Source organism: Dryas octopetala, chromosome 3 (genome assembly GCF_963921425.1).
Source record: "Dryas octopetala chromosome 3, drDryOcto1.1, whole genome shotgun sequence".
NCBI classification, from domain to species: Eukaryota; Viridiplantae; Streptophyta; class Magnoliopsida; order Rosales; family Rosaceae; genus Dryas; species Dryas octopetala.
Genome location: NC_141368.1, coordinates 742,659 through 766,458, shown reverse-complemented (window position 1 = coordinate 766,458; position 23,800 = coordinate 742,659). Strand labels below are relative to the sequence as shown.

The window sequence follows — 23,800 nt, the reverse complement described above, 5'->3', positions numbered from 1 at the left end:
TTATTTAAGGCCAGAATGCAATTTAAATCCAACAGTACTCAGCTGCGTATGAGTGGAAAATTCCAAAACCATCATCCAAATGATGAAAAAGGATTTCCATAAACATAGATGTTGAGAACGACATCTCAAAGTGCTAACACTAAGCAAGGACCTTTAAAAACTCAGATTAAAGAATTGAAACTTTAAGGTGCATTCACATTGCCCTAAAGAGACCCATTTCAGTTGCAGGCTTGCAGCCATTGAAATATCACCCCAATTCCCCAAACATCTAAACCCACAAAGCCTGTAATTGAACCCATTAAACAATGGTTATAGAACAAAGCAAATGAATCTGAACCTCCATGTGCACAGAAAAGATTAAACAGAAAAAAAAAATGGTTACACATCTTAGCACGTTGTCCTAAAAAAAAAGGAATTGGACAAGAAACGCAGGAAATATACTTTGAATACATATGCGGATTCCCAAGATGGCTCTTCTAATCATTAAACTACAGAAACCAAAAGCGAATAATAACTTCACTGATGCAAGCGATCCAGGCAAAGCAGGGGTCAAGGGTTTTTTTCCTCTTCTATTTATTAATTAATTAATCTGACTTGTGTAACTTGTGCATTACGATGCTACCACAAGTTGCATATGAACATAAAGTGGTAAGAGAGGTATAAAGGGAGAGGAGGAGAAGAAAATTCTATCTAGCACTGAACCATATATCAAACTACATTTTATTTCAGTTCTTATTGCCACAAAGGACCAATATAGGTCACCAGTTCTTACTATCACTAAGAAAAGCCAGCAGTGAATCACAATGATTTTTGTGTAAAGCACACATTACAAAATCGACATGCTAATATATCAGATGCAACAACACACAAAGCTATAGACATTCGCCTTCTACAGCTTCGAAGCTGCATTCTTGTCTAAAAACCAAGTCAACTCACCTTCAGGTGAAACCAATTGAACAGGCAAAACGTCAGATTTCTGACTATTTCCAAGTGCTGTCTGCACAGCACCAGCTTTTCCAGCCCCAGCCACCACAAGTGCAATATATGCAGAAGAGTTGATCACTGGAAAGGTAAAAGTAATCCTCTCCGGAGGTGGTTTTGGTGAGTCCTTAATGAAAGTGACCCATTTCTCCTTCTCATTGACAAGAGGATGACCAGGGAATAGAGAAGCAACATGTCCATCTGGACCCATACCCAGAAGCATGAGATCAAACTTTGGAAAGCCACTAGTTGTTGAAGTGTCTATCACCTTGGTCTTAACCAATTGTCCAAGACAAGTCTCATAATCATCTGCTGCTCCCTCAGCTGACAGCGCATCATTAATGGCATAAACATTGCCAGGGGGAATAGGTACCTACCAAAATACCGAAATTTAGCAAGATTAAGTTGATGAATGAATAACATATGTGCCATAGCCCCTTGGAGGACACAGTATGGCCACATGCAGACTTAAAACTTGATACAGCACAGCTCAAAGTTGAATCAAGAAGCATATGATCAGCTCTGATCAGCTCTAATCACTACTGGACCAACTTAAATATGCAGGATCATGACCACACATCAAACATTTGCTCCAGAAAGCCTTGGGGAACATTTTTTCTTCTGCTCAAATCCAACAACTTTTTGGTAACATAAATATTTTCTGACTGAAAGAATATGTCATTCTCTTAAAAATTTTTTCAAAATCCTAAGCCTCGAAGTAAAATTTTATAGAAAGACAACAAAAAAACACAAAACTATGCTGCTACGGCTTTATTGAATCCACCATTGCTATCAAATCCATATAACACAAAACCAAGAACAAAAATATCCACATTTCACATCTTGCTCACTAATAACACTGCGACAAAGAAGCCACATCAGTATCTCATTCATATATGAACCAAATTACAAAAGATCTTCACAAGCATAACTAATTCACAGCTCTAACATGCACATTTTCAAACTTTTCTGTACAGTGGTGACAAATTTCAATATTCCAAAAATCCCAACATAGCAAAATGTAGTTTTGACACAACATTCCTGAACAAAACATAAAAATTCGATTAATATATTATACACCTTAGAGAGGAAACCATCAAAAGCAAGTTTGTAGTTACTGTCATCGTGAGTTTTGGGCACCACTCTCTCATCCACCCAAAACACATGCCATTTGGACCATTCCACCGAATCCACATAAGGTGCTTCCAATAATTTCCTGCAAACCCAAAATACCCAAAAGCCATTAGTCAACCAAAACAAGACACGAAATTAAACAATAAAAATGGTTTCTTTCCCACCTCAGCGACTTGATCAGGGAGCCACCTGATAAAACGACGGTGAAGGCCCCTCTCTCCTTCACCAACTTCTCAGATAGTTCGGCGGTGTACTTTGCCAAACGCACCGCCAGTTCCTCCTCCTCATCAAACACTTCAACCTTCTTCTTACTCGTCATCGATGCCGATGCTGATGCCGATGACGCCGAAATTGGGTGCTTCAAATTCGTGCGAATGGGTTTAATCGAGAGAGCTACAAATCTCGGTGCCAATCGAGGTGAAATTAACGGAGCGTGAGATGTACGCGACGAGGAGAGAGTAGTACGGAGAGACGATGAGAGAGAGATAGTGGAGTATAAGGAGGCCATGCGCAATGCGCACTCGCGGCTTATTATAGCAGCGTTTGGAAAAATCACCGTCCGGAATGGTAGTGTGCTTTGGTTTGGTGACTTTTAACTGACTTGGGCGGTAAACACAAGGAACACGTGGGGGCTTATGTTTGTGGATCAAGTCTATTTGGGCTCGCTATGGGCCTCCAATGATCTGTAATATTGGCCCATTTTCTTTCCAACCGGCAAAACCCTAATATGCACATCTCGCATCATATATAAGCAACAAAACCCAAAAGCAGAAGAGCCGTTGTTGCCGTAGAGAGAACCTGAGAAAAAGAGAGTCGGAGAAGATGCAGATCTTCGTGAAAACCCTAACAGGGAAGACTATCACCCTAGAGGTGGAGTCCAGCGACACCATTGATAATGTTAAGGCGAAGATCCAAGACAAGGAAGGTAAACCATCACATAATCTCAATTTTTCAAGGTTCAAATTGGGTGCTCGATGTGTATTATCGAACGCTGTAATTTCACGCTCTAAGTCTCTTCATTTGTTTAGGTATTCCTCCGGACCAGCAGAGGCTCATTTTCGCCGGGAAGCAGCTCGAGGATGGCCGTACTCTCGCGGACTACAACATCCAGAAAGGTTACTTTTTTCTTCTTCATCTTCTTCTTTGGTCCTATTTAGTTGCTCAGAAACCCTAGGGCAATTATATCTGTATTGATAGCTTGTAATTCCTTCTTTTTTTCTAATTGAAATTGTCAACTTATGTAATTAGCTTCTGCTTGTGGTTGTGAAGTGTTGAATTTGATCTTGAAATGCCAATTTTCCCGAGAATTACACTGTAAATTGAAAGAAAATGAGTTCTGAATTATATTTCCAGTAAATAGTGATTATGTTTGGCTTAGATTACAAATATATGAAAAATCATTCTAGTTATTACACATTCAGCTGCTTAGGGTGGTTTGTATCCGGTGATGACATATTTTACTTTGCTTTGTTTGCTCTAAAAAATTAATTGTGCTTAGTGCAATTCAGAATCTCTAAATGTGAATCCACACCGTTGAAAAAACATTAGTTTCTAGAGGCAGTTGATTTGTGTTAATTCTTGTTTGTAGGTGCTTTCTGTTTATGTGTTTGGTGGTTGAATTTTTCTTTTGTTTTTTTTCAGAATCAACTCTGCATTTGGTTCTGAGGCTTCGTGGTGGGATTATTGAGCCATCTCTTATGGCATTGGCTAGGAAGTACAACCAAGACAAGATGATCTGCCGCAAGTGAGTTCTCACTCTCTGTTTCTTTTTAAAAAGTTTGATTAAGTTTTTAAAATGAATGGTGTTACACAAATTGCTTTCCTTGTCAAGTTCCAAGGAATGTTTCTGGTTGTTTTATGAATATGATCAAAACAGTGCACATCTTTGACATTGTTCGATGCAATAAACTTCATCTTATACAACCTTATGTGCACTTCATCTTTACTTTAATACTTTTTATCTCATACTACTCTTTCAAAGAATAATCACATGGTTTTGAAAAGATTTTTAATTTGATTCTAATTGCATTGCTATGTAATGCAATTTGGTTTACTCAAAATTATTATGTGTGAACAGGTGTTATGCACGCTTGCACCCCCGTGCTGTCAACTGCAGGAAGAAGAAGTGTGGACACAGCAACCAGGTATTTCCTATAGCAGATTGAAATCTTGTTTGATCTTGTTACTTTCTCATATTTTATTTTCAAGATTAGTTCTTTACTCTTTTCATTTTCACTTATTTAGTAATTTTTTTATTTGAATGCAGCTGAGGCCAAAGAAGAAGATCAAGTAGACACTGAATTTTGACAGTGGAATGCCTTGTCTCTTTATGACATTGGCTGTTTCTTTTGAAACTTTGTTAGCATCAAACAGTTTGCTTATGGAATCTTTAGAAATATCAATATGTTTGAACTTAACTCATTTTGAGATTTGCTAGTTTCCTATGAAGCTTTATTTCTTCATGGTCTGAAGTGTCTGAACCTTTACTTTTCATTGAATAGCTTTCAATTTTGACATGGCTTTGAATGCTTCTTTGGGTTTTTGGTATTGTATTTTTGAATCATGAATGTTAAAATTTTGTAAGTACACGGAGCCTTGTTTGTATGGCCAAATGGTAATAGAACGCGGCTTACTCGTGCCACCGTCAATCAATTGATCACGTGATTCCCATGTTACCTTGACTTTTCCAATGTCACTAATTTTCATTTACCCATTGCCCACAAAATACCGAAGTTCTTTTTTTGATCATTTCTCATTTCTACTTTCTAAGAAGGATAACTATATTGAGAGCCTTTCAAAAGTAAACCATTTTTCATTTATGTATAACAATGGTGCTAAGATGACAAATATTTTTGCAACGATTTGATATGTAATGTTTGTATTCCAAGTGTCTATAAACCAGAAGCAAATGAGCGGCTTATTCTTGCTAATTTTCATTCTTCTCATTCTGAGGCGTCGGTGAGGTCACCTTCAATTTCATTTATCCTTTGTTTAAGCATCCACACAAGGACACAATGCTTGCTTTTGCCCAAATTTCATCTGTTCGGGGAGTAGAGAAAATGCAGACGCCATAGAGTTTAAATATGATCTCCTGAGTCAGATCATTTTATTTTCCCTGTCCTATGAAACAAAGATAAGATCAGGTTCACCTTGTTTGGAAAATGTTTTGGATCATCTTTTGGGGTGACTCGCGTGCTGCATATTCTAACTTAAGCAACTCTTGTGAACTCAGGCGCCAACCAAGAGCACCCAAATTTTCTTCTGCTTGTTTCACTGTCTTGACTCCAGGTATAGGAATTGTACCCTTGCAAATGCACCAATTTATAGCAACCTACAATCAGAAAACACGTTGTGCAAGATCTATCATATAAAACACGTTGGCAATATAATCGTGCAAATCATGTTGGTGTCATAAGTAAAACGCAAGGTAAATAAAGTATAAAAGAATTACTTGTGGTATGGTTTTACTCCTTTTTTGTGCAACTTCTTTTAGTGAACTCAATAAAGGGTCCAGTCCTGGAAGAGTTTGCCTGAATAAGAAAGCCCTGCAGAAAGACAAATTAATCTGTAAACAAATAAAAGCTAACAATGTTTTGAATCGACAGAATTTGTCATTCAAATCCAGTCTACCATATGTAAAAGGATAGATGAACAATGTACCGAGGCCCACGTGGAAGATTGGAAGGTGTATATTTCCCGGTAAGCATTCCAAGCCCTAAGGGACTATAAGCAATCATGCGGATACCCAGAGAGTCACATATATTCTTGATCTCCAACTGATCTTCTCCAATGCTTAACAAAGAAAATTGCACCTAGAATCGGTGTTATCTAAATATAAGATCAACAGTTTCAGTGCATAGCATGTGCAATAGGTTTTCTACTAAAAGCAGTGTTGGTCCTGCTTGAGCACCACTTTTGTACAGTAAAATAGAAACTGATTACTTTCATATCCTCAACAGTTACACAATAACATATCTACTTCATTAGCATTTGGTGATGTCCACAAACAATGGCATACTAATGTTGATATAAACTATACCTGAGCTGAGCATAAGGGAACTCCACGGGCTTTGAGGTAATCATATATCTTTACAAGCTGCTTTGGTCCATAGTTGCTGACCCCAACAGCTCTAACTAAACCCTACATGATACCATCTCTTTGAGTATGACCATTTTGTTCTAATCATGAAATTTTTTATTTTGGTATGGAATTTGAAAGGGGTTACCTTATCATACATTGCAACTAAACCATCCCAAAGAGCTAACTCTTGCAAAGGAGCATAATTTGCAGTTGACCAATGCAATTGTCCTATTCCAATTTGTTCAATCTGCATCCGATCTAGCGAAGCACTGTAAAAACCATACTTTGTCATACTTTGTCTTTATTGATAGAATTCTAGGCATCCAACCCAAAATCAATTGGCAATGGGAGGAGTAGCTCAAACCCTTATAAATCACTATGCAAGGCCTCACATTTCGATGTGAGATCTTTCTCTTAACATTTATAAGCCAAAGTTTGGACTGACCAATTAACAAACTAAACTTGGAGAAGGTACATCGACATTCTAGTCAACTTTGAGGCAGAAGATTTGTACACACAATATAAGCAAAATAAAAGCATAATGAGAAAAGCATACTTGCAAGCATTCACAAACTGCATTGGTGTTAGGCGCCAAGGATATGCTGCAAACTTGGTAGCAATCACAATGTCCTTCTGCACTCGCCTTTTCCCTGAAGTATAGTGTTATTTAACAGCTTAGACGCACACAAATTCACGACATTATGAAATTATCTCTCATTCCATCACTGTATGTACAAGAACAGATACCAAGTTTATGTAAATGGTTTGAGAATATTTAAACACCACGATACCAATCATCTTTATGACCATATGCACACTGGAAAAAAAATTACCAATCATCCATAAGCATTGGGTTTAATCTGGAATCATCTTCCATCTTATTATTCATTACCAATCAACTACAGGACATTGTGATTGTTTTAGAACGACACCAAGTTGCAGACACATTTAATCAAACAACATCTAGTCATCGACATATATGGTTTGCAGATTATAAGTAATTAAAATTGAAATGAAAGGAATTGCAAACCTTGAAAGTCTCGGATGAACTTTCCAAGTAGTTTTTCACTCTTGCCATTCAACCTGCCAGTGCCATAGGAGTCAGCAGTATCAAAAAGGTTAATGCCATTGTCCACAGCAAGATTGAAAGTCTGCTGAAGCTCAGTGTCCATTGATTCCTGGTAGCCCCACAGAAGTTGGTTGCCCCAAGCCCAAGTGCCGAACCCCATTGGAGACACACTCAGTGGGCCCACCTTCACCTGATCACTAGCTATAACCGGTGAATTAAGCTGAAGCATGCTACTTTATGCATACAATACTTGTACATGTACATTACTAACATAGATTACCTTTTGCCATGGCCAGAAGGGAGGGAGCTTGAGGGGCTTGAAGAGTGAAGAAGGTACCGAAGTCTCACTTGAAGAGGTGATTGAAGAGCTAAAATAGGCTGTAGCGTTTAAGCTTAAGTAAGCCATTAGCGATCACTTCTCCTATCTTCTTCTTGCAGGAGAAGAAGGGAAGTGTATGTGGTCAGGGACTCATGAATAAGGTACACTGATCCTTTTCAACAGATGGGCTGGGCTGCAATGTGATTTAACAATATCATGGGCCCAAATGCCAATTTAACTTGAGAGGTGTATTATGGGCTAGAAAAGGCCCAAAAAAATATAACAGGGGCCCAACACGATAAAAAAGTAATAACATTAATCGTGACAGCTGTGGGATTTGAACCCACGCCCTTTCGGACCAGAGCCTAAATCTGGCGCCTTAGACCACTCGGCCAAACTGTCCTGTTGATTATAATTGCGTATTTAATTTATCTATATAAACAAAATAAGTACGAGTCGCGATGTCAAAGCATTTGTATAATATACAAGATTGAAACTTGAAAGCAGTCAATTTTACTGGAAATTTTGGCCTTATGTGCAGCATTGACATAAAATACATGATACGTTACAGGGTGTGGCCACAGATGTTGGATGGTGAAGATTAATTATCTAAGCTTTCTTTATAAATTATTCACCAAAAGTGGATTTCTTTATAATTATTCATTAACCAAAAAGGATTGAAATAAGAGGCCCACTGCTAAGGACCTTCCTTATAGAATCTTATGATTTTTAAGTGTATCGATCTGAACAATTTTCTTCAGGTAACTTGTGATCCTGATATCATTTCAGACTTCAGAGTCAATAGTTCAAAGCATGGTGATAAATAACAAATTAGTTTGTGTTTGTGGAACCTCATACAATGAAAGAATTTCAGTCCCTTATTATTTCAAGCAAAGCATCACACTCTACATTTGGTGCTTCATGCTTGATGTCATATTTGAACAAGCTCAGGATCCAGCAACACACTCAATGACACAATTCACACATATTTACGCATGCATAGACAAGGCCATCCCTTAAACTTGCTTCTTCCCAACTTCACAAAACGACTGTAAGTCTGTTGTCGTATTCCTTGTTCCCTCGATTAGTAGAAGATGTTAATTCACCTTAATAGAGCTTTGTTGAAGCCATCCATACCTCACTCATGCTTAGTTAATTTGAAGGGCTCTCAATACATGAGCAAAAATCTTCAGTTTCAAGTCCAGAAATTTAACCAGTGTAGACTGCCTGAATCAAATCTATGCCAATCTTCAGGTGACACTGAGGCATCTACATGACCCATGATCAGAAGCTCATGTCCTTCATCCCCATAGTCCCCAACATCAGCGCTTGTATTCTTGTGTGACTGCACAACACCTCTGTGTTCCCTGTGTTTTAGTTCATCCTCTTGTAAGAAACTTGGTCTTACTTCACCAGTCTCACAATTCCCATGATCTTTGTTACTCGAGCCACTGACATCGTTGTTTCCTTCAAAACCTATCCTATCCATGTTCCCATCATGATGTTGTCCCAGAAGATCATTAAGCTTCTGCAACTGTTGAAAACCAAACGAGATGTTTGATTAAAAAATTATCTCCATTTTGACTAGACAGTTAGAAATTTAGAATGCATTCTTCAGATTATAATTAAGAAGATTAATTACCTGGTTAAGCAAGGACTGCTTTTCCTCCTTTAAAGATTCGAACCGAGATGCTAACTTGTCATAATCGGCTCTGAGAGTTCCGAAGTCTTGCTCTATTTGTTTTGACTTCCATCTAGCTCTTCTGTTCTGAAACCAAATGGCAACCTGGCGTGGCTGCAGCCCGAGCTCTCTTGCGAGCTGCACTTTCTTCCTTGGCTCCAGCTTTGAGTCTGCTTCAAATATGGTCTCCAACAATCTGATTTGTTCATCACTAAACCTCCTATTGTTCTTGCTCTTGTTTTTCTTCTTTTTTGCATTAGGGTGTGCCTCTAAACTTGTGACAGAATCAAACTGTTCTGCTTCAGAGTACTCTGTCCTCTCCATGATTGTGTGCTTTCTCTGTGATAATGGAGGGGAAATGGTGTTTGTATTAGGTGAAGGGTGATTTAGAATCTTTGCTAATGACGTTGGCTTTTTAGAATATATAGTTAGGATTGAAGAAAGTATCTCTCTAACGCGGTTGCTTTCTGGTAATTGGAACCGTTGAATGATTGATGGATAATCCTAACCAATGGGGTTAGCAAACGTAAGCCACTCTCCATTTCATGCCTTGTGGACCTCTCTTATCTTCATCTTTTCCTATTTCTATGCTACAAGTCATTAATGGTACTTACTTTTCTTTGAGTCCCATCTTTAGAAATACTGTATATGTTTGATGTTTCTTGGCCATACAATACAAGCCCACAATTTTGGTGTGCTTCTTTTCGGCGGAAATATAAAGATCAAGAAAAAGGTGTATACGAATAATCTACAGTGTTTGAAAAGAAGAAACTTATTTGCACTTGAGCTGCTTACAGCTTGGTGATTTTACTTTTTGCTTTTTTTACAATTGGAATTTGGAACACCCAACAATCTAGGGATTGTCTTGTGTACGTCTAAGTTCTAACATCAATTTGCAATTCTGGTATTGTATGGTGGTCATAATTAAGGTCATTTAACTCGCATATTATCTGTATTCGTACTCAAAGCTAAAAAGTAATACTAATTAAGTATGTAGGACATGAAACACATGTATTATACAATACTCATTTCATTTTCATATTGTAGAGCTCTCATATCTCAAAGGTAGTTTGTCATGATATGTAAAATTGATAGTGGCACTTTTGTTGGAGAGGATAGGTTAATGGTACTATGGATGAGGATCAATTTATGTCGCCTAATAGCGACAAATAAAATGTTGAATTGTCAAGTTAAATCAAGGGATAGACAATTAGAAAGCAAGGGTTTGCATTTAAAGCCAATTATATATACCAGTGGGGCTTTGGACAAAAGTGATTTCGTTCTCTGTTTTGGCTTCTAGTATTGAGGTTTTTAGCTTGGCAGTGAGTCCTGATCAAGTTAATGCATGCGACGTCAATTTTTAGGTGCAATCTTTTTCTGGGTTTGCTCACTATTAGTGTCATTTACTTGACTGACTTGGCTTGACTTGGTTATGCAGTGTGTGTGACGTGTCCATTTGGCAGTTGGTGTGGTGTCCTCTAAGACTAAAATCTAAAAGGCGTGCTCAATATTCTTGAATGACAGAATGAGGTTGAGAATTTGAGATGCCCTTCTGTATTGGATTAGGCCACACTTGCACGCCACGTTCGTTCTCAGTCTGGCATCAAAGTGCTCTTCCTTTTTCATGAGCTATCCTTCCCAAAACACTTTCTCTATGTAGCTTCCATTTGAAACCAAAGTGATCAAGGATATATAGGAGAATTTATGCATTTGAGATTCTGAAAGTTCAAAGTGTCTCATAAAAATGAGATTCTAAAATTTAAGGGCTCGTTTGGTATTCTACTCATTTTTTTTTTTTCAAAAATTAAGATTTTTTTTTAAATGTGAGTTTTCAAAATCAATTTTTAAAATTTGAAAATGTGTTATGATATGAAATTTGAAAACAATTTTTAAATTTAAAAAATGATGACTTCTAAGAAAAAAGGAAGTGTAAAAAAAAAAAAGAGAAAAACGATGTTTTCTTATTTTAAAAAAGAGACATGTTTTTGAATTTTTTTCTAAAAACTGTTTTTAAAAATGGTCTACCAAACACGTTTTCTTGACTAAAACATTTTTTTTTGTTTTTAAAAACAAAAAATAGTTTTTGAATAGAATACCAAACAGGCCCTAAGAATTTCAAATATTTGAAAACGATTTTTTCATTTACTTATCTTAAAACGTACCGACTATATATGTTTTAAAAAATGAAAAATATTAAAATAAACGGTAAACTAAAAGAAGTCATTGAAGAACAAACATGCAGGTCAGCAAAAACTAATTTGCTTGTTACCAAAAGCTGTCAAGGACTTGTTCCATATTGCCCAAACTAGCGGTTCGTGTCCTCAAAGTATTTAGCATGTTGGGACAAAACGTTGGTGTCCAAGTCCAGGGTACTAGGCTAGCTGCATTTTCGTGTGAGGATAGGATAAGCATCTGCATCCCCTCCTCACCAAACTGTTTGTGAAAACGACCCCTTAACTTGTCTTAAAAGACCATGGTTAGCATTTCTTTTCGTTTGGGCAAGTCTAGGATAACCTTACAAATTCATACTGCTGTTTGAACTTGTCAAATAAATCATCTCCATCTGTACTTGTTCTTGGTGTTTAGGTGCTTTGAGCGACACGTTTTGGCAATCTGTTCGTGATTTCTTGCCAAATGTCTGCCTTTGCCTACGACAACTAGCAGGCAAATTTTTGGTGCCTAAAAACTATTTTCGTTAAATTGAGTGTGTGGTTCTCTAATCATTAGAAACATAGGATTAAATCACTGTCGTTGTTGCATGTTTCACCATCAAAAATTAAATCGCTGTCTTTCATTCATTAACTTGTCCCTTAAGTTCAAAATAGCCCAAAGGTTTAATTAACTCAGTAAGATAGTCAAGGTTTGGCCAATTTGAAGGTCTACAAATTACAAACCACTTGATTGACTTTTGTATTGAAGAGGTTTGAATTTCATCCCAAGTACCCAACCCATTTTATATTCTTATTCTTATTACTAAAAAAACCCATTTATATTCATGTTGGAATTTACAGGTTAAATGATCTTCTTCTTCTTTTTTCGGTGAGTTAAAATGATCTTCTTCTTAATTTGTTGCTGAACGTATCTGAAATGTCCACTACACTTCAATCATTTTTTGATAATAAATTAAAGAACAAATGATAAAATGATCATTAAGAAAATATTGGAGTAAAGGATTGTATTAGATCACTCAAAAGTTGATTAAAAAAAAGTGGCTCTCATTAATTGGGTCAAAATTGGGTTGTGGTTGTTGTGGGTGACACTCTATCCTATCTGAGTATTTTCTGGGCCGATTTGATTCTTTTGTCTTCAGCACGTTAACGGGTCAGCATAATGGGTCCTGAAGATTCAAAGAACTGGACTTGGATCATATTTATCTTAACCTCGTTTGGGCCTATCTATCATGGCCCATTTTTAAAATTAAATATGTAAAAATAAATGATTTAGAAAAACCAGCTGTTACTAGTTGAAACTTGAAGCCTAGTAATTTGAAAGGAACATATGATGGGGTCACTGCTTGAAATATGGTCTCAGATAATCGTACACCTATGACTAAGAAGATCGCAACTGCCATGATTTCACAATCTAACATATCCACTAAAATATGTCAAAACCCTACACTTTAATTTATTTTTTCTAATAAGAGAATATATAATTGAAGCAACTAAAGATGATATTTCAAAAAAAAAAAAAAGCAACTAAAGATGATAGTCATAATAACGATCCAAATCTAAAAATGATCAGACGGTGGACGTTGACTAGATCATTATATATAATATATATAATACATGTGAGTGTGTGCCTAATTGCCTATAAACTATGTGTGAGACAAAGCTAAACCCTACAGCTGGTTCCAGAAACGAACACGATCGACCATTGGACTCATGCAGCCCTTGTCTCTCTCTCTCTCTCTCTCTCTCTGTGCAGCCCTAGCCTTTGTTATAATAGTTTTCTTCTTTATTTCTTGTAAAACCAAATGATTGTGTTGATAATCATGTATTTAATTATGACGTTCCACAAACCCCAATATTTGTACCTAGCTATTTCGTTCATTCCATTCTCCAAAGAAAAAGCTTATAGTAATGCTCTTTCATTCCTCACGTACGACATGAGTAAGGAATTGAAGAAGAAGAAGAAGAAGACTGGAAAAGAGATCGGGAATTGGAGTTTATATATATATGTAGGATTGTAGGAAGCTTGTACTTTGAGGGGAATGTTGTCTGGCACGAGGTCATCAACTTCGATCGATCGATCGGTTCCTTTCAATATCGATCCAATTTCCATACCAATTAATCTTAATTATTCAGGGGGATCGAGATATATAATTTGATTATATTCTGTATAAATATGTGTATATATGTTAGTGTCCTCGGACCAGGCTTCATTCCCCTCAGTTACTGCTTCCATCTTTGCCAAAGAAGTAAAGAATTCTTTCACCAATTCGATGATCGATGATCTTAATTCAGGTGGGTTCTCATGACTGATCCCAACATAGTTTCTGATTCTTTGTTTTTGATCATCACCTTGCAGATTGGTGTAATGATGACTGTTTGGCTTGCTACTTAATTCATGACTAGATCCTGAGTACTACTGCAATCAGGTACAAAAGCAAAAACAAAATTAATCATAATTGCTTTTGACTTATGATTCATGTGTACGTAATTGCTCTCAATTTATATTTTTCAACTTTGTCTGTGAGGTTTCTGTCGGTCTCTTCTTTTTGTGGTTCATCATTGGATCTGTTTTTCTCATGACAGCCTTATATATGTTTCTCATCTGTCCTTTTGTCTTTGAGCCTAATTAGGGTTAAACCTCCAAGCTCTATTATAATATCTTATTACATTTTCTCTTAATTCGATCTCCCCCAACCCCCTCTCTAGGGTTTATATATTAAGAGCTAGATTCAGATTGGGTTTTCATCTCTTGGACAATATCTCCATGAAAAAATATAGCTAATTGATTAATCAACTAGAAAACAAAATCTTACATTAATTAACAATCCTCCTCTTAATCTTTATTAATTATATAATGATTTCCCATTAGTGGGTGGTGTGGAGTTGCAGAGGTAGCTGGCTGGCTAGCTGTATGATCTCCACCCTCTCAGCTTTACTAATGTAATTTTCATTATATATATTAATTATTTAACTGAGTTTGTTGGTACAAGCTTTTAGTGGAGGACTTGGATGGAATTGCATGCCCCGTAAAGATCATGGAGACTCGATCAGAGTGCGGACACATATTCTGTAGATCGAATTGATTCTTTTTTATTCATGTGGTCTGTTTCTTTTGTAAAAGAGGTATCTTTCTTTCTTTCATCTTTTCGAAACCTTTCTTATCGTTTCAGTTTCTTCCTAAAAACTCTACAGAATATATATATATATATATGTTTATACAATATATATCTAGAGGGTGAAGTTTTCTTTTTGTTCAATTTGAATACATGATCACAACATGCATGACTAGTCTATTTAGTAACTAATTAAGCAACTATATTAGGTAGCTAGCTAGCTAGCATGCATAATAGACTTTCAGGATTCAGGATAGATTATTAATTAGTTCAAATGAATAATAGTTAAATTCTCTTCTGGTAATCTTGATACATTATCATAATCTAATATAAACCATCACTCAATCATATAAACAAGCAGTTGATCAAATTGCAATTAGTTTTTTTTTTTTTTTTTTTTTTAATCTTTTCTGTAAGATCCCATCCTCCTTTTTCATACAGATGCTTTTGGTCCTTCATTGTCTAATTAAGATATATATTTACTTATTTATGTTAAAAATTGTGGGAATTAAGCTCTAATACCATGCTAAATTCGATCAAGATGCACAACGGATTAAGTATATGCATGGAGAGGGAGGAATGAAAAACATATTGTACGTATTAGATCGAGCTGTTTTAACAATTTATCTTGCATAGTTGGATATAATTGTATGGTATATCTCTTCTTATAACTTTGATGGCTGATATATAGTTCTTCGGATTTTCTGATCAACTTTTGCAAAACCTTAGTTCACCTAGGCCTATAACTTACTTTGATGGCCGAGGGTGACTTATATATGCAAGCAAATCATCTCCTTCTCTCCACTATATTTTCAGAATCCCCTACCCATAATTTGTGCTAAGCTTTCTGGAACACAGAATGCATGGATACATGGTTGATATAGGTGGCTTGCTAGTAATTAATTACCTAACCCCAATACCTCATGCAAGAGCATGAGTACTACCACAGTACTACTGACTCCTTTTATCTAAATTAACTAACTATTTCTATGCCTACGCATTCACTTGGGAGTTGGGATATTTTGCATTGGATCAGGCATGTATGTTATATTATTATGTTCATTCATGTCCTGATCATTTATATAGGGGTGGCTAGTAATTAAGTTAACTGTGTGTAATCGTAATTAAATTGGCCCACATGATTAGTAAAATAAACATACTATATATATTTTCTATACTTAATTGTGAGTAGTGGGATGCAGGTGTGCAATGTGCAACAGAGAAAGGAAAAGAAGACGACTTTTATTTTCATGAAGTGGTGGAACAGAAAGTGATTCTCGGTACTGGAAATGTTGGTTTTATATTGCCACCTGCATAGAGGTCAAGTCAGTCGATGAAGCATGCCTTGATGGCTTGTTTGTAATTGCACTTTAATTTCCCTTCATTCCGCCAATTAATTGTAAAAGATGTACAGTTAACAGTTGTTAATTTCGGGAGCAACAAAAGCTAGAAATTTTTCTGGTTTTACAATTGTGCAAACTGCAAAGAAAAATATAAAACTAATTAAGTTATTTTTTTAAGTATAAATGGCTCAGTGGCTGTGGGTTGCACACCAACCGACCGAATATGCAGTAGTTGCTTTGTTCATCTCCATTAGGACCATTGCAAGAGAATACAATTATCCCGGCCTAGCTTATAATAATCAGCTCAAAAGGTTGTGGCCATTTAACGATCGAACAAGAACAGTTGCCAATTATTGGTGTTTTGTTTCTGCATGTTCTATTAATTACCTGTACTCCTGCAAATCGCTTAACCCATAATGCACTGATCGATCTTATCCAGCTTTTCTTTATGTGATTTTAATTATACTGAGCGTTCCAACGTTCGATCAACAGTGAAAAAATACACTTTGTATATAATATAATAGAATATTCCAGTGGAACTTGTTCATATTTTGATCCGTGTGCTTGTCTGCTTGATATGTATGGTTTATTTAGGTGAAATTTAATTAGTTAATTAAAATACGAAAATATACTATTTCAACTTGTTTTTTTGTAACAAACAATCAGGCGAACGAAATATATCTACCCTTATTTAATTGTCAAAATTAGAATACATACATCTCAAAATATTTCTATTTGCTATTATATATTTTGAATAACACACTATTAATTCTTGACTTGATTACAATATCCCCATGAAAAGAATAAGAATCCGATCACCTACCACATATATTATATATACGCGCCTTGCATTTGAAATTTTGCATTGTATGGCTGTTACCATAGAAATTTCCTTTCCGTATATATGTTGCACTTCCAATAGAAAACTCCTTAGCAAAAAAAAATTAAAAAATACTAAACTTATTGCGATCGGGTTTTTATGCATATAAAATCTTGTCATGGCCATGAGATCGATCTGCCAAATGTGTCATGCCAGGGAAGGCGATCCATCTTAGGTGTCATCCAACTCATCAGCTGTCTGACTTAACTTAACTGCAGATCTGGTATTCTATGAGAACAAAATGACAAAATCTGATTACAATGACCAAAAAAATGCACATAATATCTGATTTCCGTAGTGTCAAATCCTAATAATTTAATTTTGTCATCTTCATTGACGTACACTTTTATTTTCTTAGAAGAAAACTTCATCGAAACATATATTCTTGAAAGCCCTTTAATTATAAATTATATATATATAAATAAAAAAACCAATTTGATGTATTTTCATTAACTGGCAAAAATCCTCAATTAATTATTAAAAGATTGTTTACTTTGATATGATCCGTCCAGCTTTATCCAGCAATTAACAATTCGACATGCGCACTTGATTGCTAGGGCTTAATCGATTACACAAGCTAGGGCATATATGGTTTAGTATATTCTCTACCTAATTTGTAACCCAATAAAAAAAAAAATTAAAAAAAAAAACCAATAGAAGTACCCTCCAAATTTGTAACCGTAGAAAGGCGAAATGTAAGGAAGCATCTCATTACACCACAATTTGATCTCAGCCTCTGTCTCTTTCCTCCATCTTCAATCTGTCTGTCTCTCGAAACCCAGCGAAATCCAACTTCTCTTGTTGCGGGACAGCCTGTGTCCCGCCGGAAGGGAATAGGGGAGAGAGATCGAAATCGCAATTCTCGACCCCTTTCTCTCCCTTATCTCCCCCTCCCCTCTTCCCAATCATTCCCAAATTCCATTCCCATTCCCAACCATTGACTTGATTGCTCATTCGATTTTTCCATGCATAGTTTGCACTCCCGCCACCTCCGGCCGCCTTTTTCTCCACGGCGGCCATTATTCTTCAACATCCCATCATTTCTTATAAACATCGTAGCCGTGGTTAGCCATAATCATTACACAAACAAAGGCCGAGCACGCTAGTTGTACGTAGCGGTCCGTAAGAACATCGATCGGTCAAGCCCGGACATTGACATAAAACCCTTCTTGGCCTCCCCAGAAAAAAAAAAAAAAAAAAAAAAAAGTATATATCTATCGATTATACAATACAATACAATACAATACAATACAATACAATACAATAGTTTTTTATATTCGATCGATGTTCTTCGTTCATACATTACCATTTCTTGACTCCGCCTTCGACCTTGCCACCTTAATATTCATCTTGGCCCTCCTCATCATCTCCCTCCTGTCTCTAGGCTTCATCTTCCACCTCTGCTTCAAGTCCCGAACCGCCCACCACCTCCAGCACTTCAACTCCCTCTGGACCGTCCGATTCCTCCTGGTGTTGGTGGTGATCCTCTGGTCCTTGAACGAGCTCCTCCGCATTCCCTTCCTGAACCGCTTCATTCATTTGGAGGAGTCCCATTTTTGCAAAGTCCAAGTCGTTCTCTCCTTAGGGTTGTTGGAGCCCGCTTTCTTGCTAACCCTCCTCTTCCTCCTGGACGTCTCCATCAAAAAGAATTCCCCGAATGTCTGGTGGGCCATCGGCTTTGTCCTCTTCACATGCCTGCCCATGCTCTTCTTGCATGTCTTCTTCGTGTTCTTCTCTCCATTCCAGAAGCTAAAGTTGCCGTTGCCGGACATGTTTTTCGAAAGCTCTATCGTAAAAAAGGATGAGTGGGGGCACACGGTGGCCTTGTGCGCGTACCCTTTGTGGAACACCATTATATTTGGTGCATTTGGAATCGGATATTCCATTTGGTTCTTGCTTTCGTGTTGGAGGGTGCTCTCTCTTGTAATCAACAAGGGACTCAGGATGAGGATTTACGCGCTCGCCTTCACGGTCTTGCTGCCCCTGCCCGTGCAAATTATTCTCTTGGGCCTCTCCGCCTGGTGGAAGCCGGACCACCAAGCCTTCCCTGCGCTTTCTTTCGCTGTGTTTTTTGCTACATTTACTTGCGCCGTCGTGGGGGAGGGCATTTTGGTCATTAAACCCACCGCCGATTCATTGGCTGCCGGAGGGGAATGCTGCCAGTGGGCTCCAGTAAAGAAACACAGCAGCGAGGAGGAGGACGGGAGTGTCGTGTAACAAATATATATAGACAAAACTATTAAATGGACGGAGGGACGTACGTGTTTCTACTTTCTAGGTAGAATATGGATCGAGGGCGTTTCAGTCACTTCACATCGAAGAATTTTTTTTTTCTTTTCTTTCTGGTAAGTAGTAGTACACATGGAAGTAACAAATTTAAAGGGAGGAAAATGAGAAGCATATATGATCATGTTCTATATTTTATTGCGATGTTTTTTAATTTGCTATGTCTAAATTTAATTTATAATTTATTTTCCTTTTTTTCTTTTTTGGCTGAATGAATTACTGCAAATTATCATGCATGGGGAAATACCTTCCTGCTCCACTTTTCATTTGTACGTGTTGAATTCTAATATTGCATATATATTCATGAAATGACAGATTGGCAGCCCAGCAGCCAATGTGATGAAGCGACTGCTTACTCCAGGTTTATATTGTGGAGACTTTGAGGATGTATTTGGATGGAATGATGTATAACAAATGATTTAGATTTTGATAATATTAAGACTAAATTAGGCACGTATAAGAAAAAAACTATAAAAACACTAGATATTTGTAAATTTTGTATTTGAAATGACTTATTTGAAATTCATGTGTATCTTTTTTTTCTTCCAATACAAATATATATATATATATATATCAGTATTCGTATATTGATAATAGTCGTATCAAATCATTTAACGTACTATATAATAATGCGAACTTAATTAACCCTCATATTCTTACATTTGAATCACTCTTTGCAATGAACCCTAATATGGTTCAAGCCCATTGGAATAGGCTTCCCTTGCTCGGCCTGGTTATTCTTCTCCATGGGTCTGTAGCCTCGGACTGGACTTCTCCATATGTGGTCTGGGTATTATCCAACCAAAAATGAAAAGCGGAACAAGCAGTAAAACAAGTCCACAAGCGAAGCCCATATTCATAATTTCATATGATGCATGTAGATTTTCATGGCTTTTGTATATCTTTATGTTTACATACCCAATTGATTTGTGTTATTGATTTATATTATTAAATACGTGATAACAGAATATGGAATCAGCGACACACATGTAGTTTTCTATATAATTTGTATTTAAAATTATGTAAAGATTTCTGTGACTGTGTATTTTGATAATTACTTGTACGATAAACATGATATGAGTTAAACACTATGAGGGAAAAAATGCCAATCAAGGTCAATAATATATATTTGCAGATCATTTAAAGCTTTTAAAAAGTAGGAATTTAAAGTAATATTATGAATAGGAAAACATGATTTAAAAGTGAACTAGAATATGAAAACACTGAAATCTTGCACTAAGAGTCTCCAAAAATTGGGCACCTTCCTTTGCGCTTCACATTGATTTTTCTTTGTCCCAAAGCAAAAGTTCAATCCATATTTTTTGGCTGGACACTTGCCTTTGCTTCCTTAATTATGCAATTGGCATATCTCTCTCGACGATGTGTGGACCTATAAATCTGTTCATGCACATAATAAATAAAATTTTAAAAAATCAAATGGTTGAAATCCCAAATTGGTTGGATGTTATAGTCAAGGTAGATGGCACTAAATTATGAAAAATACTCATGGGCGGAAGAGGAAAATTGCTGTTGTTATTACTACTAAAATTAAGTTATCATAATTAGAAATAAATTTTATTATTTGTCATTTTCAAAAATTCCAATCAGGCTATTAATAATTTTTTTTTTCCATTAAAACTAATCGCCTGAATCAGATTCGTGAAAATATGAAAAAAATTGACCACTAAAGAATAAAGAGTCCGTGAAGGCTTTGGATCATTTTTCAAAAACTATGAATAAAAATAATTAGCGGATATGGAGTATCATTTGTTCAAACATTAAACTTGCTGTATTCTTGGAAGGATATATGCTTTTGCTTGCCTATAAAGTTGGAGTGCCAAGAAAACAAAAGATAAAGGAGAAAAGAAAAACAAAGCATAAAGCATACTACTCAATACTGTTCCCTTAGATGCTCCATGTAATCGCTTTTCCTTCCAGTCTAAAAAAAAAAAAAAAACTACATATAGCCATTCCCATTTTGTGGGTCATCATCCATAAACGGCTATAACTCAAAATTTTTATTAGAATTCAATGCATCAAATTAATATTTAAAATTGACATTAGGAAAAACTTATTACATCCTTAAGGTCTCGAAATCTTGATCATATGATTTAGAATTAACTTGTACATTGATCAAGTGCATGATTTGGTTAATTTATGCCAACCCCAAATGATTAAACTAAATTTCCCACTAAGAGGGACCAGGATATAAGGAGTAGTAAGTACATGCATCTTTGTGGACAATGCCACACAAAAGAAAATGCCTCATCACAAATTCACAATACCTTTCTCCTCACAGCAATTTTGCAGCAATATCTGGCACAGAATCCGGTCCTAAATTGGAGCTGGGCCTGGGGCCCATGTGGGGTAGTAGTCCTTAGAAAGTCAAGGGTAGTTTAGGTATTGTAGGCCTTCTAGGCCCGATTTGTTTTCACACCCGTGTAAGGAGGTACACGATTGTACAAAATGCTCTAGTTAATCATTGTTGGTTTTTTTTTTACCAACAAAAATATGTTAATAATAATTAATGATATTTTAAAATATTAAAAAAATTTAAATACAAAAATATTTCACAAATTTTACACAAATTTTTAATTTAGTTTACTAATTATAAAAAAAGTGTCAATTTGATTTACGTATTTTTTAAGTTGTACCAAAATAGTATAAACATTAACTTTCATCTGAAAATTAACGAAATTGATCACATGAAAATGTGATGAACGGACTGAAATGCTCCTGAAAATATGGTCATTTGTTGTGCATATAACAAGTTTCCATTAAATTTGTTCGTTGACACTTTATAAACTAAGTTGACACTTTTATAAATATGGTCACTTGAAAAATTTATAAACTAAGTTGACACTTTTTATAATTAGTAAATTAAAATTGTAATTTACCGTGAAGTTCTTAAACAATTTTTGTATTTAATCTTAATAAAAATATAGAAAAAGCTGACGTGACGCTCCCTGATCTCGTAAGAGGGACATGTTCGAGGCATGCTATTGGCTGATAGGTTCCATTAGGATGACGCGCACATGATACCTCATTGTCGGTCACATTTATCATTCGTAGACCCCCGCAATTTTTGCTGACGTTGTGAAAGAGTTTGCCACTCGTTGTCCACGTGGCTTGGCTGCTGCTTCGCTAGATTTGAGTTCTTCGCTTTCTTTTGCTTAGCGCAGTCTGAATTCTTCGATCTATTTCCAGGTCATTGCTTAGGCATTACAGCCTTTTTTTTTTCTTTTTTTTCTTTTTTTCCAACGATAATTATGCCCTTTTAACATAAATAAGAAAATATTTACCTTCTTGGCCAAAAAAGAAGAAGAAAATATTTACCTTATTGAGTCGATTTGTTATAAAATTTACATAAGAGGAAGATTTGGAAACAATTTTTTAAAAAAATTCAATCTAATTAATTAATTAGTAGCGCGTAATTTTGTAGTTTGTCCAAAATTCCATCTAAGGAATAAATCATTGGCCAATATTCCAAAGTAGCGTTTTGTTGTAACCTCTTGTAAGTTCCAGGCTGTAACTACAACGAAATGAAAATCAAAGGGTTCCGCGTAAACCCTATCTTAGACGGCAATTAATTGATACCCACTCACAGAGAGAGTCTGGAAGACTAGAAGAAGCAAAAGCTTTGTGTAGAAACTAAGCAAACCCTCCTCACCCATACAACCTCAAATATATATAAATACCAAACTCGCCGTCCCCGAAAAACCTCTCGGCTATTCTTTCATTTTCTTTGTTTATAACTCATTCATATATGCGGGTTATCGAATCACATCTTATATGATGAGCAACATTCCAAGATCTCTAACAGACGCTTCTTTGACGCTCTTCAAGCTCGCCATCTCCGCCTCCGATCCTTGGCCTTTCCCTCTCATCATTTGCTTATAACCCATCAAGAAATCGACATTCTTGTGCTTTCCCAATTCTTGGGTACGTATCAATTCTTGTTAAAATGGGGTTTAGCGGCGACAAAAACCACTACCACTTGAATTTTCACCTCCACATTCCACACCTTCATCTCCACCACCATGGCAAGAAGGAGCGCAAAGACATCCCAAAGGGGAGTTTGGCGGTCATGGTGGGCCCGGGCGAGGAGCAGCAGCGGTTTGTCATCCCTGTCATCTACATCAACCACCCACTCTTCATGCACTTGTTGAAGGAAGCCGAGGACGAGTATGGCTTTGATCACAAGGGTCCCATCTCCATCCCCTGCCACGTGGAGGAGTTTCGCTCCGTTCAAGACATGATTGATAAGGAGACGTCATCCGTCCACGCCCATGATCATCACCATCACCACCATCACCACCATCATCACCATGTCTGGTGTTTTAGGGTTTAATGGATCGATTCGTTTAGGCAGTTATGTAAATATTTTCGATCTCTTTGGCCTTTTTTTTTTTTTTTTAATATGTTTTTCCTCGGGTTCTTTTTTAATTCTTTGGGACATCGTGATTCGTACACGTATTGGTTTTGATGGTGATTCAAGAGATGGAATGTTACAATAGTATGTATGGTTTTACTTTTGGGTAGCCGTATTAATAAACATGAAAATCACATTTTGGTTGCCTTTAATTTTTATGTTTTGCTTTTTATTTTGTCTTCTTTTAATTCTTATTATTTGTAATGAATGTGAAATGCATAAAAGTTTGGTGGTTGGTGATAAGATATAAACGTATGGGACACGGTTTGAGACTGCAGGAGGGTAAGGGTTTAGATCATAGCCATTCGAT

The 23,800-nt window shown here is 36.4% G+C and overlaps 6 protein-coding genes and 1 non-coding gene across 9 annotated transcripts; 3 read left to right on the top strand and 4 right to left on the bottom strand.

Annotated features, from left to right (window-relative positions):
- Window positions 1–706: 706 nt before the first annotated feature.
- On the bottom strand, window positions 707–2,693 carry LOC147289183 (putative 6-phosphogluconolactonase 4, chloroplastic). Its single transcript, XM_086235368.1, has 3 exons — window positions 2,280–2,693; window positions 2,062–2,197; window positions 707–1,354 (listed from the first exon to the last, which is right to left on the bottom strand). Exons 1-3 carry the CDS (start codon window positions 2,621–2,623, stop codon window positions 890–892), a joined length of 945 nt encoding a protein of 314 aa, XP_086091494.1. The 5' UTR covers window positions 2,624–2,693; the 3' UTR covers window positions 707–889.
- A 186-nt stretch (window positions 2,694–2,879) lies between these two features.
- LOC147289182 (ubiquitin-ribosomal protein eL40 fusion protein) lies at window positions 2,880–4,645 on the top strand. Its single transcript, XM_086235369.1, has 5 exons — window positions 2,880–3,040; window positions 3,144–3,230; window positions 3,757–3,859; window positions 4,193–4,259; window positions 4,382–4,645. Exons 1-5 carry the CDS (start codon window positions 2,938–2,940, stop codon window positions 4,406–4,408), a joined length of 387 nt encoding a protein of 128 aa, XP_086091495.1. The 5' UTR covers window positions 2,880–2,937; the 3' UTR covers window positions 4,409–4,645.
- A 310-nt stretch (window positions 4,646–4,955) lies between these two features.
- On the bottom strand, window positions 4,956–7,710 carry PLR1 (NAD(P)-linked oxidoreductase superfamily protein). Of its 3 annotated transcripts, none has more exons than XM_086237106.1 (9): window positions 7,546–7,710; window positions 7,227–7,455; window positions 6,753–6,846; window positions 6,342–6,465; window positions 6,155–6,256; window positions 5,776–5,927; window positions 5,567–5,660; window positions 5,265–5,446; window positions 4,956–5,154 (listed from the first exon to the last, which is right to left on the bottom strand). In XM_086237106.1, exons 1-9 carry the CDS (start codon window positions 7,669–7,671, stop codon window positions 5,151–5,153), a joined length of 1,107 nt encoding a protein of 368 aa, XP_086093232.1. In that variant the 5' UTR covers window positions 7,672–7,710; the 3' UTR covers window positions 4,956–5,150. The 3 variants fall into 3 exon arrangements, with proteins under 3 accessions (XP_086093232.1, XP_086093234.1, XP_086093233.1); XM_086237108.1 differs by having other exon boundaries at window positions 7,227–7,466; window positions 7,546–7,689; XM_086237107.1 differs by having other exon boundaries at window positions 4,956–5,446.
- A 196-nt stretch (window positions 7,711–7,906) lies between these two features.
- On the bottom strand, window positions 7,907–7,986 carry TRNAL-UAG (transfer RNA leucine (anticodon UAG)). Its single transcript has one exon. It is a non-coding gene; the product is annotated as a tRNA-Leu (tRNA).
- Window positions 7,987–8,444: 458 nt separating this feature from the next.
- Window positions 8,445–9,660, bottom strand: LOC147289179 (uncharacterized). The gene is made up of 2 exons (XM_086237169.1): window positions 9,227–9,660; window positions 8,445–9,118 (listed from the first exon to the last, which is right to left on the bottom strand). Exons 1-2 carry the CDS (start codon window positions 9,587–9,589, stop codon window positions 8,780–8,782), a joined length of 702 nt encoding a protein of 233 aa, XP_086093295.1. The 5' UTR covers window positions 9,590–9,660; the 3' UTR covers window positions 8,445–8,779.
- An 8,396-nt stretch (window positions 9,661–18,056) lies between these two features.
- LOC147289178 (uncharacterized) lies at window positions 18,057–18,989 on the top strand. Its single transcript, XM_086234765.1, has 2 exons — window positions 18,057–18,336; window positions 18,493–18,989. The coding sequence occupies exons 1-2, from the start codon at window positions 18,057–18,059 to the stop codon at window positions 18,987–18,989; spliced, it is 777 nt and encodes a 258-aa protein (XP_086090891.1).
- A 3,665-nt stretch (window positions 18,990–22,654) lies between these two features.
- Window positions 22,655–23,763, top strand: LOC147289177 (SAUR-like auxin-responsive protein family). Its single transcript, XM_086237493.1, has one exon. The coding sequence runs from the start codon at window positions 23,023–23,025 to the stop codon at window positions 23,407–23,409; it is 387 nt and encodes a 128-aa protein (XP_086093619.1). The 5' UTR covers window positions 22,655–23,022; the 3' UTR covers window positions 23,410–23,763.
- Window positions 23,764–23,800: the final 37 nt, after the last annotated feature.

Bases quoted from the DNA above. Each gene is read 5' to 3' on its own strand.
- LOC147289183 (XM_086235368.1), bottom strand. From the start codon at position 2,623: ATGGCCTCCTTATACTCCACTATCTCTCTCTCATCGTCTCTCCGTACT. The intron at 2,198-2,279 runs GTGGGAAAGAAA...TTGGGTTTGCAG, and splicing joins TCCCTGATCAAGTCGCTGAG to GAAATTATTGGAAGCACCTT. The intron at 1,355-2,061 runs GTGTATAATATA...GTATTTTGGTAG, and splicing joins TTGATGGTTTCCTCTCTAAG to GTACCTATTCCCCCTGGCAA.
- LOC147289182 (XM_086235369.1), top strand. From the start codon at position 2,938: ATGCAGATCTTCGTGAAAACCCTAACAGGGAAGACTATCACCCTAGAG. The intron at 3,231-3,756 runs GTTACTTTTTTC...GTTTTTTTTCAG, and splicing joins GGACTACAACATCCAGAAAG to AATCAACTCTGCATTTGGTT. The intron at 3,860-4,192 runs GTGAGTTCTCAC...ATGTGTGAACAG, and splicing joins GACAAGATGATCTGCCGCAA to GTGTTATGCACGCTTGCACC.
- PLR1 (XM_086237107.1), bottom strand. From the start codon at position 7,671: ATGGCTTACTTAAGCTTAAACGCTACAGCCTATTTTAGCTCTTCAATC. The intron at 7,456-7,545 runs GTAATCTATGTT...GCTAGTGATCAG, and splicing joins CCTTCTGGCCATGGCAAAAG to GTGAAGGTGGGCCCACTGAG. The intron at 6,466-6,752 runs GTATGCTTTTCT...TGGTTTTTACAG, and splicing joins CAGTTTGTGAATGCTTGCAA to TGCTTCGCTAGATCGGATGC.
- LOC147289179 (XM_086237169.1), bottom strand. From the start codon at position 9,589: ATGGAGAGGACAGAGTACTCTGAAGCAGAACAGTTTGATTCTGTCACA. The intron at 9,119-9,226 runs GTAATTAATCTT...GGTTTTCAACAG, and splicing joins AGCAGTCCTTGCTTAACCAG to TTGCAGAAGCTTAATGATCT.
- LOC147289178 (XM_086234765.1), top strand. From the start codon at position 18,057: ATGTTCTTCGTTCATACATTACCATTTCTTGACTCCGCCTTCGACCTT. The intron at 18,337-18,492 runs TCCAAGTCGTTC...TCTTGCATGTCT, and splicing joins GGAGTCCCATTTTTGCAAAG to TCTTCGTGTTCTTCTCTCCA.
- LOC147289177 (XM_086237493.1), top strand. From the start codon at position 23,023: ATGGGGTTTAGCGGCGACAAAAACCACTACCACTTGAATTTTCACCTC.